The sequence below is a fragment of the Prunus mume genome, linkage group LG8, assembly GCF_029339155.1.
Source record: "Prunus mume cultivar Tortuosa linkage group LG8, ASM2933915v1, whole genome shotgun sequence".
NCBI lineage: Eukaryota > Viridiplantae > Streptophyta > Magnoliopsida > Rosales > Rosaceae > Prunus > Prunus mume.
In genome coordinates, this window is record NC_142705.1 from 5,453,352 (window position 1) to 5,473,770 (window position 20,419).

At 36.6% G+C, this 20,419-nt stretch overlaps 3 protein-coding genes across 4 annotated transcripts; all 3 read right to left on the reverse strand.

Annotated features, from left to right (window-relative positions):
* Positions 1-1,251: 1,251 nt before the first annotated feature.
* Positions 1,252-7,939, reverse strand: LOC103340507 (sec34-like family protein). The gene is made up of 23 exons (XM_089042745.1): positions 7,856-7,939; positions 7,637-7,747; positions 7,513-7,557; positions 7,322-7,396; positions 7,135-7,230; positions 6,931-7,008; positions 6,476-6,561; positions 6,248-6,314; positions 6,075-6,137; positions 5,855-5,956; positions 5,543-5,647; positions 5,342-5,434; positions 4,837-4,925; positions 4,367-4,586; positions 3,585-3,671; positions 3,019-3,135; positions 2,879-2,911; positions 2,691-2,777; positions 2,544-2,606; positions 2,058-2,174; positions 1,810-1,902; positions 1,517-1,642; positions 1,252-1,356 (listed from the first exon to the last, which is right to left on the reverse strand). Exons 7-23 carry the CDS (start codon positions 6,532-6,534, stop codon positions 1,252-1,254), a joined length of 1,626 nt encoding a protein of 541 aa, XP_088898871.1. The 5' UTR covers positions 6,535-6,561; positions 6,931-7,008; positions 7,135-7,230; positions 7,322-7,396; positions 7,513-7,557; positions 7,637-7,747; positions 7,856-7,939.
* A 724-nt stretch (positions 7,940-8,663) lies between these two features.
* RAD51 (RAS associated with diabetes protein 51) lies at positions 8,664-11,391 on the reverse strand. Of its 2 annotated transcripts, XM_089043224.1 has the most exons (10): positions 11,373-11,391; positions 11,105-11,246; positions 10,463-10,607; positions 10,234-10,344; positions 9,976-10,067; positions 9,769-9,863; positions 9,577-9,690; positions 9,278-9,407; positions 9,063-9,184; positions 8,664-8,971 (listed from the first exon to the last, which is right to left on the reverse strand). In XM_089043224.1, the coding sequence occupies exons 2-10, from the start codon at positions 11,192-11,194 to the stop codon at positions 8,848-8,850; spliced, it is 1,023 nt and encodes a 340-aa protein (XP_088899350.1). In that variant the 5' UTR covers positions 11,195-11,246; positions 11,373-11,391; the 3' UTR covers positions 8,664-8,847. The 2 variants fall into 2 exon arrangements, with proteins under 2 accessions (XP_088899350.1, XP_016651675.2); XM_016796189.2 differs by lacking the exon at positions 11,373-11,391 and having other exon boundaries at positions 11,105-11,346.
* Positions 11,392-17,092: 5,701 nt separating this feature from the next.
* LOC103340505 (Plant invertase/pectin methylesterase inhibitor superfamily) lies at positions 17,093-19,785 on the reverse strand. Its single transcript, XM_008243925.2, has 3 exons — positions 19,438-19,785; positions 18,733-19,305; positions 17,093-18,068 (listed from the first exon to the last, which is right to left on the reverse strand). Exons 1-3 carry the CDS (start codon positions 19,751-19,753, stop codon positions 17,377-17,379), a joined length of 1,581 nt encoding a protein of 526 aa, XP_008242147.2. The 5' UTR covers positions 19,754-19,785; the 3' UTR covers positions 17,093-17,376.
* Positions 19,786-20,419: the final 634 nt, after the last annotated feature.

Genomic DNA, 20,419 nt, shown 5'->3' on the forward strand with positions numbered 1-20,419 from the left:
AGTGGTGATGATATCCCTAAACCCTAAAGATGAGAAATCATGCTTAAGATTTATATTTAGTTTCTTATTTTGTTGTTAAGTATAAAACACATAGTAATCTCATTAAGATATTATTTCCCTGATACGGTTATATGTTTTTATAATTCAGGATTTTATAATATTTTCTTATTGGGTAAATTTTACCTCATGCAAAAATTTCCGTCATAATGTCTAAAAAGAATCAATTGGTGCAGGAGCCTTTTAAAAACGAGAAAACATATACATTCTCATAAGCTGTTTCATACGGGTTTGAAGGAGACGTGCAATTATGCTGTTGCGTAAGGTCAAATCAAGATTATCAACATCAAAACTAGTTTTAAAGAATTTTTAGTTTCTAAGGAATATTGGAAGACATAATTATTTTCTTTGAATGACAGAGGGCGCCAAATTTGCCAGATTTTGTATCTTGATGAATGTTTTCTGCCGTTATAGTTTTATACAAGTAATATTTGCTTTGATTGCTAAATTCATTGAAATGGGCAATGCAAGCTAATGATAAGCTCAGGCATCGGCAAGGTCTCAATCTCTCGTGCTATCATAAGCTCACGCAAGGGCTAAATTTTATGCGCCTCGGTGAGTTATCGGGCAAGGGCCCATTTTCCAGTCGCAAATGGCATATTCTGAATCTCTTGTATAAAAAGAATGATCGTTTACAAAAATAGAAAATGTGCTTCACTGAAACAGCCTATGAGCAATCTGGCTGACAAAACACCCTATAACACTACACATCGGCCGATTATCTGAAGCCAAAACTGATACATATATTCGTCCTTTCACCAAAAAAAGTGTTTCAATATTGCAGCATTTTTCGAATCTAACAATAACAACCTCTAGATCATCCAGCTAATAAGAACAATGTTTAGGTTCACAAACACTCTAAAGGAGATTATCCAGTTGTGCTTGAAGTTCTTGTATGGAAGGCATGTTTATGATGCCTTGTATCTCTTCAGGGGTATACTCGGCCTTTAGCAGGGACTGTACTTGCACATGAGCTTCCACGATATTTGTCCTGCATTGAAAAAAAAAAGTTTGCAACTTGTTGAGATGTTGGGCGTGATAGATATTATCAATGCATAGATCCAAATTAAAAGCATCCAATCGTCAGTGCCCAATGTTACTAAAGGAATATAGATAATTGATATCAAATTAATCAGTCCGAGGAGTGCATGTGGAAAACCATAAAATTGTGCCTTGTACATGTGAATCTTGTACTTACTTTATGGGTTTGAATAGAATAGTTCGTGTTGATGGGTTCTGCAGATAAAGCTTCATCTTTGTCATTACTATTGGCAACTCTTGCTGAATAGCAGCAGCCACCTGTTCCAGATATGCATTACGGGGATTAGCTCTAGTTGAACCTTATGACTGGATAATTTACTTTATTTTAATTTTAATATGTGAAGTCCTGTGTCCCAAACAATGTCAATTTTGATGTGAAACATTGCTCTCCACCACAGCAATTATTTTAAATGCATACCTTTTGAACAAGTTCAGCCACCTTATCTGGAGTTGCAAAAGCTTGATCTTTGAGTGGTTTGGCCATAACCGACTCTGCCTTTTGATTCTGGCTGCCAGATGACATTGCAACTTTCACAGCTGTGACCTATGAAAAGGCACAATGAAGATCTTTTAGACATGATTAGGCAATTTATTCTAACGTTCTGTTTGTTTATTACATGTATACTTAAAGAGTGTCTGGTCTCTCATTAGGTCGAAAATACAAGACAATTTTCCAGCCATGATACTAAGGGAGAAGCGACAAACACAAACCTTGGTAACAAATGAAAGCATAGGATCCACAACCAGCTTAGTGACTGACATTATGAACTCCTCACAAGTGGTTTTCAGGCTTTTCTCCAATTCCTGCAAGTACATTAGCATGAATGGAAGTGAGGTAACGACCAATTATGTTAATATAATGAAGCATCCACAGAAAATGAACCCCAAAGTGACAACAAATAAAAACAAAACCTTGCTCTGAAATAAGAAATCATAGATTGAAAGGAAAATTGACATACCTTCTTAGCATCTATTTGACTTTCCAAAACTCGGGGAGATAGGGTCCTTGCCAGTGAAGTTGACCTGGACCAATCAAATAAAGAGGCTTGACCTCTAAGAATTCGTCTTAGATGCTCCTGCGCAAGGAGATTGAAAAATATTAAGATTTCCATTCCATCGAATTTCAGGCATTTAGGGAACTTTTAATGATGCATTGTTACATTTTCTCAAAAAAAAAAAAAAAAGATGCATTGTTACCTAAACCACATAAACATTCTAAACATCTTGGTTGATGAAACATGCCTGTCTGGTTGGGTAAAAACGAAACCTAAACTAGAGAACTTATGAGTAATTTGAGAAGAATAAATTAGCTCCACTTAGTGGGTTTTGGGCCACTTCTCTATGTAATGGATGCTACAACAATGCACCATTTCCCCTGCTATTTGAAACCCTAATAAAAATATAATGCAGTTGGATAGGACAAATTTAGCTTTGGAAGAACTAACCAGCAAGTGTGAGAAATCGAGTTCCTTATGTGTGACAGAAAACTCAATATCGAACGGTGCAATCTGTGAAGACAAAATAAATGTGTTAATAGGTCATTTGTAAAAGAATAACCACTTATGATATATACAGCAGAAATAAGGGATCACCTGCTCCCTTAAGATAAGAAGATTCTTTATGAGGAAAAGCTGACCATCCATTGGTGATGATCTCCTTGCAATGAGTTTGCTCGCTTTCTGGCAAATGAAAGGAAAAAGACAAATCCCAGCATCTTTATAAACACGGATAACTTATATGACAGCAGAGTTATAAAAAAAATTAGTGTAGAACTATTCACCTGGATAGATGTTGAACACACTTCAACCACTTCCTGAAAGACCAAAAAAAAAAAAATGTCAATTGTTTAACAAAATTAATATAAAGGGAATTTATTTAAGACAAGTATAACATGTGGTGGCTGTACAAAGGCTTAAATACCTGTGCTAAACCAGTGAAAACTCCTGGTTCTAAACAGCGATACAACTTTGAAAGGCAAGATATCGTTTTCTCTAGAGGTGGATACCATGTTTTGAAAACTAGGTTTTCATCAGCCTGCTGTTTGACAAAAAAAAAATATCACAGGTGAGTCCATTAAAGCAGCCAACAATGACACAGAACTGGAGCTAACAGTAGAAATGACCAGCTTGGAAATATTTACATGGGCAAAGGCATACTAGTGTCCTAGAGGTAGACTGCAAACCTAACGGATATCTTTGGCAAAAGAAGTGATAAATAAACTCTTGGGTCACTGAATGGCATCTCTAGAACCCATAGTTTGTTCCTCGGTTGTGGATATTTCAATAAGTGAACTACCAATATCAACAGACTGAACAAGTAACTCATTGAGGGCATGGAAGATTACATAATGGAATATCAGAATTATTAAGCCATGTGCTGGTGTCCCATAAGATATAATTTAGGGACTAGGCAAATTTGATGACAAGATACATAACTAAAAATATACTCTATGTCAGAGAAAAAAAAGGAAATGACAAAAAATTTACAGAAGTAGTTTCAAGATTATCTGCCACAGATCTTTCCAGCTTTGCAGGGTAATCCAAGTCTTCATCCAAAGGAAAATAATTTGCTATCTGAAAAGAAACAAGAGAAATCTTAAATAAATAAATAGAAAAAAAAAAAAAAAAAAAGGAAAAAAGTAGCTAGTCAAGTAAAATATACAAGATATGCTGGAAAAATAAAGTAGAAGTGCCGGCTAAAAAGTGGATAACCGGAAACAATGAACTGGGGAAAGACCAAACATCATTAGAAAATTAAGAATAAATGTAATTACTTTTTCCTTCTACAGCATGTAAGCTCTTGTGTCTCCACTGGAAAATAAACTTGTTTTTGCAAGCTCATTCTCATTTTAAGCTAGATATTAAATTGATGCAAGACATAGATTAAAATCAAGCAACATGAGACAGCAGACCATTGAATCAACAAGTTCAATCAATATTCAAACAAATGAATATTTCCATTCATTTCATTCTACCATTTAGGAAAAGGATCACCTTCCATTTCCCATTTGTTTAATTGAGAAGTTCCAGTGTTTCAACAAGGATGTCAAAAGTGTTACTTCTTATAGTAAAAGATATCCAACAAGATTTAGAACAACCTACTGAAATAAACATTAAGCAATGTTACAGAAAATCACCACTATCATCAATCAAGAAGGAAAAAAAAAGGAAGTGGACAAAGTAAATTGAAAGAATTATGATAACAAAGAGGTAACAGCTGTCATATGAAATGAAATCAACAAACAATAACTCCCAGGAACAGGAATCACCTCATCACGAATATGTGTTCGAGCACGGAAAGTCAACCGTTCATGAACATCTGCAAGAATTCTCTCTAGTGTAGGACGTAGACCAGCTAATGATTCACTCCTCCGACTTAACTGTTCACCTAGGACTTCAACTTTCAATATATCAACAAGTTCGCAAAGAAAATCAACATTTGTTTCATGAATAAGTTTTGGCCGCAGTGTATCATACAAATATGTAGACCTGCATTAAGTTATCACCATAAGGAGGTTATTATATAGTTTAAAGTGCACATAAACCAATCAAAGAGCCAACCTCCACCTTACAATGTAACAGCCTAACAAGGGACAAGGCCAAAAAGACAGAAACCAATCAAGCCTGACTTGCCTCTGGCACATGTAATTTAACAGAGATTGCCTTACCCCAGTTATTACACGTCACCTCTAAATAAAGCAAGAGAGAGAAAGAGAGGGAGAGAGAAAAGAAGACCTACAGAGGATCTATCAGTGGAGCCAAACTTGAAACGTCCTCTGCAGAAGATGGGAAAAAATGATCAAAAAGTTGATGCTCAAGCTGACAGACCTGCAAATAAGTAGTTTCAAATTCAATTACAATAGAAACTTTATTGTCCTACAACATGAATTATTTTATTATATTCTGAAAGTGAAAAATAGAATGAAAAACCTTGATCCAATATAAAAGAAAAACAGAAAATGATCACTCTCATCAACTATGACATGGAATCCAAAGATTGCTAAATTGTACCAAGTGTGACCGTACAGCATACTCAATATATCTATGCAGCATAAATTGATAAATGACAGTAAGTTGCATACCATATTAGATCACACATCACAGATATCTTATGCTGTCCTTAATTAGGACAGGGTGAATCATACCATCCTCAGTTTATATTTATAAGTCCTTCATTGCCAGTTTTTTTAAAAGGAGTCTATTTCAATGAACGTCCTTGTAACATATATATATATATATCTTACCTGCATTAGATATGCACATCCAGATCTAGTCAATGATGGCAAGGCCTCTTTCTTGGCAAATTCAGATATCCGTTGATGTACTATACCTCTTACCTGGACAAAAAGGGGGACAAGATAAAAGTGATAAAATGAATAAACTAATATGGTAAACAACCATGATCCTTTTCAAAAATTAAAAATAAATAAATAAATATAGCGCACCAAGGAAAGTCTCTGTTCACAATATAGTTTGTGGCATTCCGCCAGGATCTGAGTATATTCTTTCCTTGATGATCTGCTTTCAATTTCCTCCAGCACTGGCTTAAGCTGCAGAGATTCTATTTGTTAGACATCAACACTTAAATGAGTTTAAAGTTAATGCACAGAACTGCATTCGCACATTAAAAATACTAGTGCAAAAACGTTTTCCAGGATCAACTTGCAATCAGCCTTTCAGGCCCTGACTGCTAAATGCAGTAACCACATTTCAATTAATCCCATAGATCATTCCAAGCTGAAAGGGGTTACTGTTACCTCACTTGCTGCTGCCTTGAAACGGACATATATAACAGATGCTTCCACACCCTCAGAAACAGATGCTTTGCTGCCCCCACTACTTCGGATAGCTGCCTGTACCTGATGCAAGACAGTGAACATAATACAAAGTGGTGTAATATGCATTAATGCATGTATATACTGAAGGAAACTACGAAAGATGTGTTCATGGAAACTCAGTTCAATATGGTAACTTTACCTGAGAAGAAGCACCTTTGAGAACTGAAAGTACATGAGAACGAATCATGCCCAAAGCTCGAGACTGTCCAAAACATGTATATTTATATATTACTGAAGGTCAAAATAAATCTTACAAGAAGATGAATCTCCGTTCTATACTATTCACCTAATCAAACCTCTGGCAAATTGTACCTGCAATTGTCGAAACTTGAGTAGGTAAACACTGGATTCTGCATACTGTGGATTGCTTTCAACATACCTATAGTAGGAACAAGTCATTTGAAAACAATAAGTTTTAATCTTAATAATATATCCTTATTAAATGCTCATTGTTTCCTAGTATCACTGACAAATTTGCAAGTGTTTAACGGAATAGTGTCTGAGGCATAGAATTACAAATAATAAAGGTATCCCACTTACGATATGCAATCATCAAGGCGTTTGAGAAGAGGGAGAAAGTTCTCATTTAGAACATTCATGTTTGGAGAATAAAAATTGGTCGCAATCTGCACAAAATTGAAGATTTAAACATGAATTATGTATACGATATATTTATATGATGAATATAAATATATATACTCTGGATGGTATTACATACAGACTTTGTGCATCATGTTATTTTCTTACAAATCTAAACAAACCAAAGAAGGTAAGATCCTTGGCACAAAGATTCAAAATATATACTTCAGTTTAAGTTTGAACAACACTACAAAGTAACGCCTGAAAAGGAAAATTCATACTGAGAAGAAACTGACTTATGCAGATTCATGAAAACTTAAAGCTTCAACACAGAAAAAAAATATTTTATTTTTATAAACCCCCGACAATCTCAACAAAGGAATATTATTCTAGTTAAGGTAGCATTCAAACCTTACATTCTCCAATTCATCGAAGTAGTTCAGCTTACTGCGGAGTGCTTCTGAAAATTCAATCAGTCGTTGCTTCTCTATTAACTGCAAAGGAGAAATGAAGAAACAGCAAGTTTTAAACAAGTTTTCAGGCACCACAAACAGTGGTTTAAGATGACACCAAGGAAAGTGTAACAAAGAAAAAAGGTGACAATAGAATGAAAATCCCACCAGTCTGTCACATGCATCATGAAGAGTTTTAGTCTTCGTTGCTACCGCCTGATGCTGAAGTTGCAGTTCATTAAACAAGTCTAGGGTGTCATCCACCTGCATAGAATGAAGCCCAGCTATTTCAAACAAGCATAACAATCTAAAACAAAAGTGCCTTCAATGATACTAATAGATATATAACCAATACCTGACCAAGTATACCATCACATGTCTGTATGCGCTCTGTCAAAGTGTCTACATAGTGGCGATACTTCTCCTCTGTCTTAAAAGTTGAAAAACCCAAAACAAACAAAAAACAAAAAAAGATGTGCAATGAGCGCATATGCACACTTGCTTAAATCATAAGGAGCTGTACTGGTGCGAAAATTGAGTACTAACCTCCGACTTCAAAGCGGCTTCAAGATCTGTAAACCATTTGTAAAACTGCAGGTAGAAGAAGCTAAATTGCAGTGAAATAGCCATTGAATTGGAAGAGACAAAGGAATGTGATGGTGAAAATTACCTGATTTGTGTTGACGAGAACGGCTTCTATAGCAACAGAGTGTTCCGAGCCAAAGGAGCTGTCCTTGGTGGAGACGGACAGGGCATTTTGATGTCCTGTACGGTCCTGGCCCTAGAATTAAAGCAAAAGAAAAAAAAAATCATGTTATTATGGAGATAAAATCGTGAGGACAATGGAAGAGAAATAAATAGATGAATTTGCATTTGTAAATAATCTGACCAAATTGGGAGGGAAGGGTCGCTCTGCGACGGAATGCGATAGGGTTGCAATGGCCGCTTGCTGCTGCTCCGTTAATGGTGTGTTCTGCAGAGCGATCGAAGAAAGAAAGCACTATATCAAAATCCATATCGAAAGGATCTGATCCGATCCGATCTGATCTGATCTGAAGCTTGCTAAGTGTAATTATAGTGAAAATTTTTGGAGAAAAATCAGATGTACATGAACTGAAATTGTGAATTTGAATCTAGGGCAATGAGGCTGTGCCAAATTGAAAGAAGAGGAAGCAAACACCTGTTCCCAGTTAGAAGCGAAGTTGTAGCCCTGGAAATGGCTCCAGATTTCGGAAGGTTGGCCTTACTTGCCATTCTTAATCTCTTCAACCTTCGTCGCTCTCGCTCTCACAATTCACAGTTCAGACAACGCTTGTGGTTGTCGTCATCCCAATTGCCTACGCTTATTTCTCAGTCCAGTCGCTTCCTCTTTTTCTTCTGTACCGGCTTTCAACGATAAACAAGATTTAAACGCGAGCTCTTTGTGTGTATTAGCATCAGGACGACGCCGTTTCGGTTAAGGAAAACAGTTGAAAACGGTGCGAAATTGCTTGGTCCTTTTTGCCTCTCTTCTTTCACCTTTTACTTTCTGTTTGTAACATTGCTTTGTCGCAGTAAAATTTTAGTGACGCAATGTTTTTTTACCCTTGAGTTGTACCACGGTTCTGAATTTTGAACTGTACAAGTGCTTCATGCAATAGGTCTATATTTCCATTACAAAACCATTAAAATGAGTGAAATAACCAGACAAAATGGGGGAAAAAACATACTAGAAAATTTTATAAACTTTTGACAAACTATTCAAATATTGAATACAACTGTAGACAAAAAACAATTACAAACTTGCGACATTTTTGCTAGGTTCCTTGCAGACCCTTTACAAGAAACAACAAGAATACATGAACAAGATGTTGCAAAAGTTTCAGCAAAAGCTGAAGTGTATTAGTCCTTGACATCAGTGACACCTTCCGGAGAGATCTGAAACCGTGCTTCGGCCTCAGCCAGACAAGGAGAACTTATTACTTTACAGATCCGCTCCTCGCCTCTTCCTTTCCGGACAGCAAGCCTATCATAAGAAGAGATAAGTGACTAGAAATGCTAACACAAGAGTAATTTGTTCTGGGAGGAAGGTAGAGAATGAAGTTAGAAGGACAAACCTTGTTGTGGAAGCATGCGCCATGATGTTACCACCAATAGGCTTAACTTGAGGGCCGGCAAAGATTGCAGAACCATCCACTTGTGCAACTACTTGATTTGTGATAACAACAGCCACACCAAACTGCAGTGTACAAAAAGGGAAATACCAATAAATAACAAAGCTAAACTAGGAGGTCTGAGTATGTTTTATAAGTGAAGCTGTAAAAAATTTAACCTCATCTGCTAACTTCTGTAGGCTCCGTAGAAACTTTGCAAGATGCATTTGCCGGGCTGAAAGTTCTCCTCTTCCTGAGAAATCTGTTCTGTAGAGGGCTGTAGCACTATCTACTATCATGAGAGCAAACCTACAGAGACATCCGTTAAATAATTAGTCTTAACCTAAAAAGTTGAAGACTAGACCAAACTCTAAACAAGCGCATAACTAGAACCGAGAGGTTCACGACAGACCTTGATTCATGATAATTAACAAATCTCTATACGAGACAAGAGAAAAAAATTGATAAAGTGTTACACCTTGTTTCTACCATCATGGAAGCTGCTTCAAGCAAGAGCCTTGACTGATGGTCCGTGTTATAAGCTCTAGCATATGCCACATTCTCCAAGACATCAGCACCATTGAGTCCAAACCTGTACCAACAACACCATTGACCATCTAGCATACATAAATCACAACAGCAAGTTCACCTCAAAATATTTATATCAAACCTCTCTGCTATCTGTAAGAGTCTCTGTGGCCTGAATGTACCCTCAGCATCAATGTACATTGCTTTTCCCTCACCACCTCCTTGATCCAATGGGAGCTGAAACATCAAAATGAATCAGAAGTGCACTATAGTGAATTGAAATTATAGGTTGTAGTTCGGTGGTTTCTGTACCAGCACAACATGTTAAAGAGAAAAGAAAGTCACTTACTTGGCAAGTGACACAAAGCGTGTGACACAGCTGGGTCTTTCCAGAACGGAACTCACCATATATCTCAGTAATAGATCCAGTCTCGATTCCTCCTGTCGGAAGAAAACCATGTGGAAACTTTGATACCACAGAACTATCAACTGAAGTTTAAAGTATTACATTCCTATTGGTAAAACAAGGACTCAAATCTAAGAACTTGCAAGTTCTTGAAATTGGAGACAAGTCTTGGTTAAAAAAAGAAGAACAGTGGGAACTGACCCTCCAATATCTTATCAAGTTCTCTTGATCCGGAAGTAATCTGAATGATTTCGAGTCTCTGAGCATGGAGCTGACTAGCACTAGTAAAACCCAAAGGCACAAGTTTGGATGCTGTCAATGAAATGAAACAAGCCAGGCAATGGGATATCAAATTATCGCAAATAGTGAATAGCTTCACATATAAAAATAATGGGAAAACAAGAAAATTAGATAACAATGAATGACATACCTGCTTCAATGATCTTGTCAACTTTAGCTTCGCTGATTCCTTTGATCAGCAGAAGATCCTTTCTTGGAGAGTATGCAACAGCTTCAACTGTGCAAAGACCCGCGTCTTTAAGCTTCTTTACATCAATGGAAGCTATACCTGACGTCTTTATTTGAAAAAATAAAAACATTCCATCATCAATTAAAGAAAGATTGCTACTTTGATAGAAATATCATTGGTCAGTGAAAATACGCAATCCAGATTATAAATTTCATCTCCACCGGGATGAACTGATCTGTAACAAACCAAACCCATACGACTATCAAAACCAGAAAGAGATAGGCCGTTGGCTAGGGTTTCGCATTGCAGGTAAAGAACAAAACCCAAGACTGATAATTAAAAGTAAAATGATAACACTATTGGATTTCATCGTACGATGGTCAAAACGAGAATAAATTGCAGAACCCATATGAAATATAGAATCTTGAACAACAATTTGCAGAAATTCGAACCCAATTCAGAGAAAAAGAAAAACCCTTTCTTCGATTTTGAAGGGAACAGACGAATCTAAACATGATAAACCATTGGAAGCATATTGAAGATGAACCCATTTGGAGAAGCCGCTGAATTGTTCGAAATGAGCGTAAATTTGAAATGGGTTACCTGAAGTTGTTCAACGGGGACAGGGCCGTGCTGCATTTCTTCGTGTTCATCTTGTTGTTGGGCCGTCTTCTGGTTGCTCTGTTGCTCCATGCCTTCGCTAAATAGTACCTCCACGACCACAACGTATGCTCCTACACCACAACTGATCCCAAAACACAGAAGGAGAAACAGAACACGAGATGAGACAATGGGGAAGAAGGAGAGAACTGATATTTTCAAAAGCGTTTTAGGGGCGCCAAAGTACACACAGCTTGCCGGGGAAGCTTACTGAAAAAGGCTCTACCCTATCGATATGGGCTGGATCACAACTTTCTTCTGAAAGGAAATGTGCTCTTGGCCCCTGTAAATCCAATTCATCATACAACCATCTCAGCCTAAATGTCACAGCTATAAGAGCCATTCCACAGTTCAGCCCAAGCCCGAGGCTAGGGGCGGGCTGCGCGAAAAACAAGCTTCCAGCTGGCCAGTCTTGCTCGGGTTAGGAGTGGGACCCACGAAGACAGGCTGGCCCTAAGGCCAATTTCGCTCGAGCTCGAGCCCGAGGGGATGACATCATGCGCGTCATCGCGGTTTGAATTTTTTATTGTTGGCGCGTGCGGTAAAAAATTTGAACTCGCGGACGTTAGCCCCTGCGCAATCTCCAACGGCATAAGACAGTGTCAAGACCGAGCGCCCGATTTGCTTCTCCTCCTCCAATCCAACAGCTGGCTTTTTTTGGCAATAAAATTATGAAAAAAATCAAATTTTTTTAAGAAAACCAAAAAATTCTGAATTTTTTTTTCTATAAATATCTATCAATACCCATTCACTTTCAACACCAATCCTCATACATTTTCTTCTACTTCTACTATTATTCATTTTTTACTCAACATTTTCCTCTCTTTCAAATTGTATTTTTATTTCTTATTTTTATGGCCTCTTCTATCAAAACCAGAGGGGCATGGAGCACCATGGAAGATGTTTCCTTGTCTGAGGCTTGGCTTCAAGTTTGTCATTGACCCGTGTTAGGCAATGAGATGAAATTTTGTCATATGTGGAAAAAAATGCTTGCCGAATTTTGTGAAAGAATTCCAGGGTCGACTCGTACGGAAATGACATTGTCTAGTAGGTGGAAAATTCTCAATAAAGAGTTGGCAAAATGGAGAGATGTCTTGGCAAAAGTGAGGGACAACCATAGAAGCGGGGAAAATCTTAGTAGCGAGGTAAGTATTTTGTAATTTTCGTTTTATTAAGTTTAATGTCCTAATATATATATATTTTTTAATGTTTCTTGCATTTTCAATATTTTGTTAATATTTCTTGCATTTTCAATATTTTGTTAATATTTCTTGCATTTCCAATTGTTTCTTAATATTTCTTGCATAAATAATATTTTGTTAATATTTGTTGCATTTCCAATATATTTGTAAGGTTAATTGCATTTTCATTATTATTTTTTATGTTACTTGCATATCCAATATATTTTAAATATTTGTTGCATTTCCATTATATATTTTTTGTTAATAGATGATTCAAGCACAGATGTGGTTTGGTGCAACTGGGCAAGACAAAAAAACTTTCAACCATCATGAATATTGGGAGGTGGTGAAAAATTGCAAACACTTCAGAATTATTCACACGGGTCCCGTCGTTATGTTAAACGAGACGTCACTTCATGATTCAACAACATCGGATTCACCTCTCGATTCCCCTATGAGTCAAGACTCACCCATCGAAAAGGAGCCAAGGCCCATTGATCGAAAGGCAGAGCGCCATAAGAATTGAAATGGAACGGAAACACCAAGAGAACGAAATGGCAATTCGAGTAGAATATATACAAGAAACGGAGTTTTTGCGCAAAGAAATCATTGACAAGAAAGATCGGGAAACCATGGTCATGGATACAAGTCATATGTCCCCTGAAATAAAACAATTTTGGAAGCTAGAACGGAGGGATGTTATGAGAAGAAGACTTTTCCGTGACACGATGGGCCTAGCAACACAGATTGGTTAAATGATGAAAACCATTAAATTAGTTGGCGTAGCTTTTATTTATTTGTATTTTTCATGTTTTGTATTAAAGTTGTTGTAATTCATGTATTTTATTTTAGTAGTAGTAATTTTTAATGACTTGTATTGGCTTTCTTTATTTAATAAACAAAGCATTCAATAAAATGCTTTTTTATTCAACATATTTCATACATCAAAGAAAACATAATTAAAAGGAAAACCCACAACCAAAGCATAATAAAAAATAAAAAATAAACTACAACCAAAGCACAATAATAAAAACAAACCACAACCAAACCATTAAAATAAAAAATAAAAAAATACAACACAACCAAAGCATAACTAAATCAAACATAACCAAAGCATCTATGCTTCATCATTCACCGTCATTGCCTTTCACAGCCCATAGATGCTTCATCAAGTCAAGTTGACGCCTTTCATGAATATACGACGATTGCATCTATGTATATCAATTTACCAGACGGGTCATGAAACGACCATCCCTAACCAACGAATCCGGTTCAAATGGTTCTCCACTTGGCCCCATGGGCCTTTCATAAATTCGTGTCAAGGTCATGTTCATGGGATCCGGTTCGTAGACCTTTGCAGCATCATAATCATACTCATCCTCCACAATCATATTATGAAGGATGATGCAAGTCATCATAATGCTTCTGAGGACCTCCTCATCAAACATACAGGCCACACCTCGAATAATCAACCACCGAGCTTGAAGGATACCAAAACACCTTTCGACATCTTTCATGTATCCTTCTTGATATGAAGCAAATAATTTTTGCTTATGGGATCGAGGATTTAGAATGGATTTGACAAATGTGGTCCACCTCAGGTAGATGCCGTCAGCTAGATAATACCTTATCTGGTATACTGTATTATTGACTTGATATGTGATATTGGGGCCTTGACCTCTCAAAACATCATTGAAGACTGGGGATTGACCCAGCACGTTGAGGTTATTTTGGGATATTCCAACTTCAAAGAAGGCATGCCAAACCTATGTATCGAAGTCAGCAACAACTTCAAGGATAATACTTTTTTGGCCTTTTCTATTGTCGTAATCTCCTTGCCAAGCAGTTGGGCAATTCTTCCATTGTCAGTGCATGCAATCGATGCTACCAATCATTCCTGAAAATCCTCGAGCTTCGGCTTTTGTAGAAGCCGTTAGAGGTCCCTGGGAGTAGGTCTGTGCATGTAGTTCCTAGTGTACAGTGTTTCGACTGCATCACAAAATCTTATCAAGGCCTCCAACGTAGTGGATTACTCCATCCGAGCAATCTCATCCACCTGATCAGCAGATGAACCATACGCCAACATTCGTATAACATTGTAAGCTTTTGCTCCTGAAGAAGTCCCAAAATCCCAGCAACATCACACTTTTGAACAAAGTATGCATTATAATTGCAAATATCATGTATGACTTTATTGAACAAATGAGGTTGCATTCTATATCGCATTCGAAAATCAACATCATAGTACAAAGAAGTTGTGATAAAATAATCTTTCAAAAGATTCTTACCCCGAGAATGCCTATGTCTGTCCACATTCGGGCCACGGCCGATTTGTGAACTACAGCGACGACCTTGGTTCTCTTCATCCAGCAAAGCTATTGCTATGACAACTGGTTCATCTTCTTCTCTATGCAACCTTTGCCTTTCAGCTCGTCTACGGCTTCTTTCATTTGTTTCTCGCTCTTGCCTCTCCAAGCATTTCCTCAAATCTTCCATTGAGAATGGAGTATGAATTCTAAACTCTGATAAATGAAAATATAGAAAGATGTGGTGTGAGAGGTAATGAGCTCAGCCTCTAGTTTTATAGAAAATTTTGGCCATATAGAGATGCCACGTGGCTTGATTTGATAGGATGACAATCTTATCTGAAATTTGAAATTTGAAATTTATCTGAAATTTGAAATTCATCCGAAATTTGAACCCAAATTTATCTGAATTTTGAATTTTGAAATTCATTCGAAATTTGAACCAAAAAATTTATCTAAATTTTGAATTTTGAAATTCATTTGAAATTTGAACCCAAAAATCTTATCCAGAAATTTTATCCGATTATGAATAGTCTTGACACGTAGGAACCCGAAAATCTTATCCGAAAATATTATCCAAACTAATTATTGATGTAAAAAAATTTGTGAAAAAAACAAAAAATAAATAGTAATTGCCCTTTGTCATGACAACGGATGGAAATACACAATACTATTTGCAAGAGCAACCACTATTCACGTGAATAGTGGTTGCCCTAACCCCCCCTTTTGCCATGGCAAGGGGCAAATGGGTGGAGTTGCTTTAAATAGACGGGGGTGCCCGTGCCCCCCCAAGAGTGCGAATAACTTAGTTGGGGGGCCATTACATAAATCTTTTACAAATTCTTCCATGAAATGCTAGAAATGTCTTTGAATTTACGAAAAACTAAATGTAGGCTTGTTTATTGCTATTTTTTGGAAGTTTGAATGAAATTCAAAGACTTTTGTCCTACATTGGTAGAAAGAAGAAAATGCGGAGTCTTTATAAGTGTGGGAGTAATTGGAAGTTGGGCCAAGTAGAAGCCTCAAATACGATTTGGGAATTAAATATTATATAGGTAATACATAATATTTAATTATAAAAAAGATGGGCCTTAGGCTCTGGAAAAATTTAATTAAGACACTCAAACGAAAATTAATTGCTCAAGCGTGTAGGGTTTATGATAGTAACCAAACTTATTAACATATATGAGCAATTAATTATGTAAAAGTGATATCATCACTAGCCAATAAAAATATAATAGTAAATTTGGCTTACACCCTTCAAATTCAATTCGCCGTACCTAAAACCCTTCACTTTTTGTTCCTATAAATAATACCCAATTTGTATAAGTAAAAACCCATGACTAGGATTCAACTCAGCAAGTTACCTAATTAAGCATAAAATCTGATTTATTATACTTTTCAGATTCCAAAAATACCCCCAACTAAGCCATTATTGCATTTTGTATATTAATGTAGGAATCAATATGGAAACAGTTTTTAATGGGATTGTATATAATGACAGATGTTGAATTTGGAAAGATCTCCAAATGGTTGTAATGGATGTAGGAATTAATTTTGAAACATTTTAAAAAAATTTAACAATAAATTCAAATTTGGGTAATCGGTTTGTTTAATAAAATGTTTATGTTATTTTCTTTTTATGAAGTATACATGACTAATAATCCACTTTATAATTGTTTATGAATAAAACTATACATACTAATTATGTTGAAAAAATAATTTACCTATTACTTGTTTGTTTTATGAAAAATATAATTTACCTAGTATGAAAAGTGTACATAATTATCTATTCCAATATACCTACATTATACGACATCCAATATACCTACATTAATTTTAATGTACGTACTTACAATTAGGATTTAGGTATTATATGACATCCAATGTACCTACCATTTGAATAACATACGTATGTACCTACCATTTGAATAACATACGTACTACGAATAAAGTACCTATTATATATCTAAATAATGTACCTATTTTTTTTCTATAAATAATATAGCCTTTTTTCTCTGAATAAAGTACCTATTATTTGTTTTATTAAAAGTAATTTTTTTAAATGAACCTATTTTCTCTCTTCAAATAACTTACCTATTTTTTTCCTCTAATAATGTACCTATTTTTTTCCTCTAATAATGTACCTATTTTTCATAGGTACATTATTGGATATGTAATTTATATGTAATTTATTGGATACCTATATTTTATATGTATATATTTATATTATAATTTTCATAGGTACATTATTGGATATGTAATTTACAGATTTTTTTGTTTGTTTGCAATTTTAGGGGGCGAGATGTGAGAGGGAATGACAACTATAAGAAATGGGGTGATTGATATGCTATTAATAGGGAGTATATTAATTACTATTATGGCAGTTAATGAAATACTTGAAATAAATTATAAATAAAATATGAAGTTTAGTGGCAACGATGTAAAAACATAAAAATACTACGATCTATTATATCCTGCTGGTCATTTAAATTTGAAATTGGGTTTTACACATAAATTTATAGAGTGATGGGTATATGTCTAGGAAATAGAAAATATAGGAATCTATATTGGACAAGCCCAAAATATAAAAACGTAGGGTTATAAGCTTAAAAAGATGCATATGCTTGAACTTTGGTACATGACTTTAAGGTTACATGTGGTGCATGAGAACTTCGATGTCCACCTCTTCACATTAGATTCGGGTAACACATCCTTTTCATCCCAATCAATGGAGGCCAGAAACGAAAGTGACTCCAGTAGAAGGCAGCCATGAAGTCCCAGCAATAAAATTAGAAACAGTAAACTCAACAGCCTCATCAGCTCCAATCACATGAAACCCAGGCCATTGCACCCTTTTGCTCAATCTGGCCCCCGGCCCCCCATTCGCATACTCCGCAAAGTACAGTGTCTTGAGGCTGGATCCTCCAGCCCCAGGCCATTCCACCCAGCCTTGGGGTGCAATCACGTCGTCTATGGTTGATTCCATGACGATGGCTCTAGAGTATTGCTTCCATGGCCTCCCCAAATACGAGCTGTAGGAATGCTTAACTGGAGAGAAGTCCGAGCTGGGTATGATCCTACAGTTTTGGACCGAGAACCCAGTTTTTTGTCCAGGATCAGACCTACCATTTGCCAGAATTGCATTGTAGCCCTTGTGCCTGCGTAGCACCAGATCACAACTCTGAAACACAGCTGCAGCGTTGCCAAAGATGAAGTCTATTGTGCCATAGATGTCACATTCTCTGTAGAACTGACGGAGGGCATAGGCATAGAGAGTGTCTTGGTAGCCAACAATGCTACACCTGTAGAGAACTGAGCGATCAGAAGAGATGTATAGAGCCAAGGCTTGCTTTCCTTGAGGGCCTGCTGTGTTTTGGAACCCTATATCCCTAGCAATGAACCCATCTCCTGTTACGGCTGCCCATGCCATGCAAACCAGGAAGAAACATTACACAATGTTTTTGGCAATTGATCAAACCAATAATAAACATTATATGCACAATTCAATTATCATCCAAAATCTGGATGAAGATATAGAGGTGAATAACACATTATTTTATGACGCTGTGTGACAAGTACTAATTACAACTTTAATTATTAGGGTCAATTTTAAATGTTTAATAAGACATTTCAATTGACATGTGATGTGATTAGTTAATTCGAAAATGTGGATTTTACCCTTCATAAGACTCGCAATGCTGGACTCACCAAATTTTATTTACTAAACTATAAAGAAATGTTCTCTTGCCAGACAGTATGCGGTGGCATAAAATGTTTGTGTTGCCAAACTGTGAAGCCATTAGTAGTCATTGACTTTGTTTGAATGTGTGGTTAAGATTCACAGTCTAGCAATATACACATGATAAGATAAATTTACCCCTAAATTATACATGACATTAAGACTGGCCCAATGTTAAAGTGAATGAATTATTATCATATATCATTTTGCCAACAATATAGACGTGATAAGACCCCTAAATTATACATGACATTAAGACTGGCCCAATGTTAAAGTGAACGAATTATTATCATATATCATTTGACAGGAATATTATGGAAGAGTGAGAGAGAGAGTACTAACTGAAAGTAGCTGAGCCAGGCATGGAGGCACCTTTGGCAACGCTATCATCCCCAGTAATAATAGTGGAATATTTTCCATCTCCTATCAACGTAATACCATCTTTTTTAGTGTGAATCTTCTCCTCATAAACCCCTGCCTTTACATAAATCACAAACCGGCCCCCGGAAGCTGCATTGACGGCTTCCGATACAGTTTTGTAGTCACCCGATCCATCTTTGGCAACCACGGCATCAGCTTTTATGGTGGTTGCCTGAAGTAGTTTCCGGTCCCTTTGCGATACCCATTTGGCAAAAAGCCCTCGGTCAACACTACGGTGATTTGTGACCGTTGTTGTATGGTTACTTGTGATACGGTTGACAAGAGCTAATAGGTTACTTACCAACTGAGAAGCGTTGTTGATGCGCTTGGAAATTTGACCAGAAGCGTAGTCTTTGCAAGTGTCTTGGAAGGTCAACGCAGCACTGAGCCATGCTTGGATGTCATGCTTGTTTTTCCTTGGAGATTGTTTGAGTGCCAATAGGGATTGGTCTAGCCGCTTCAAGGACATGTTCATGAGCTCTTCACAATAATAGTCTGCATACATATTCATCAACATATGGTGAAAAAGGCTTGCATTCACAGACAAATACTTACGTTTCTACACTATGAATCGGAGCATGTTTTGTGCACACATATTAATGTTTAGATTTACAGTATGACTACTACCTTTGACGGAATGAACACGTTGAGCTTCACGGGCTCCAAGTTCGCCTCCCAATTTGAATTGGGAGCTGAAGTTGACAAACTTGGAGGTGGCCAACATGGTCTCAGATATGGTCTTGTTTGCAAGAGCCAACATTATATCAACATGTTGTTGTTCATGCCCTAAACTAGACCCCATCATGGTTTGAACACATATGCTGGGATATCTAGTAAAGCTGCATTCCTTTTGAACATAAATTTGGTAGCTATCATTGGCTTGTCCTGCCCCTAACACCGAGGCCCCTACCAGTGCCCAAAACACTACCACAAGCTTCAACATTCTAAATACTACAGAAAACAAACTCACAAATGTTTTAGCCAAAGAAAGAGGCAATGGGGCCTGAAATATATAGGTGAAGGACGTGCAAAATATGTGGAAAAGTAAAGAGCCTTTCTACTGTTGGTTTGGTGGGCCCCTTGATGAAGAAGTGGGTGCTAAAATGTTCATGTCATTCCTTTACCTTGACTGTGATTCGATAACGGCCTGTTTGTACACTTTTAAGCACACACTTGAGGACAGCACATGGTACATTTTGTACATGTGGACGACATGTGCACGACGTAGTTTGTTTTTTTTAATTTTTAAAAAATATTATCAATAAATATATACTTATATTATAACCTACTGCAACCATAGGAGGTGGTGATATGTCAAATTAATACATGATTTTAAGTTGATTTGCGCTGCTACTCTTGACTTGAGTCATCTTATGTTTAGAAATCGGGTCACACTATAGTTTAATGCATTTATGGTGCAATTAATTCTGCACCAGCACCAATCTGCTGGCTTTAGGAGAATTTTCAAAACCCAAATTATGCATTTTTGTTTTATTTTTCACAACTGTTATTGACAATCTAAAAAAGTCTGTTCAAGAATATGAGTCCTATATCGGAAATTTGACTAAATAAAATATAAAATATAATGAATTGTTTTACTACTAATAAT

What these genes read in the sequence shown, in the direction of transcription:
- RAD51 (XM_089043224.1), bottom strand. Translation starts at nt 11,194, where the DNA reads ATGGAGCAACAGAGCAACCAGAAGACGGCCCAACAACAAGATGAACAC. An exon ending in TCCCCGTTGAACAACTTCAG is followed by an intron (nt 10,608 to 11,104) that starts GTAACCCATTTC and finishes TTTCAAATAAAG; the next exon opens with ACGTCAGGTATAGCTTCCAT. An exon ending in TCCATGATGGTAGAAACAAG is followed by an intron (nt 9,408 to 9,576) that starts GTGTAACACTTT and finishes ATGTCTCTGTAG; the next exon opens with GTTTGCTCTCATGATAGTAG.
- LOC103340505 (XM_008243925.2), bottom strand. Translation starts at nt 19,753, where the DNA reads ATGTTGAAGCTTGTGGTAGTGTTTTGGGCACTGGTAGGGGCCTCGGTG. An exon ending in ACGTGTTCATTCCGTCAAAG is followed by an intron (nt 19,306 to 19,437) that starts GTAGTAGTCATA and finishes ATATGTATGCAG; the next exon opens with ACTATTATTGTGAAGAGCTC. An exon ending in GCCTGGCTCAGCTACTTTCA is followed by an intron (nt 18,069 to 18,732) that starts GTTAGTACTCTC and finishes TGGCATGGGCAG; the next exon opens with CCGTAACAGGAGATGGGTTC.
- LOC103340507 (XM_089042745.1), bottom strand. Translation starts at nt 6,534, where the DNA reads ATGAATGTTCTAAATGAGAACTTTCTCCCTCTTCTCAAACGCCTTGAT. An exon ending in CGCCTTGATGATTGCATATC is followed by an intron (nt 6,315 to 6,475) that starts GTAAGTGGGATA and finishes TTCCTACTATAG; the next exon opens with GTATGTTGAAAGCAATCCAC. An exon ending in TGGCTGAACTTGTTCAAAAG is followed by an intron (nt 1,357 to 1,516) that starts GTATGCATTTAA and finishes TATCTGGAACAG; the next exon opens with GTGGCTGCTGCTATTCAGCA.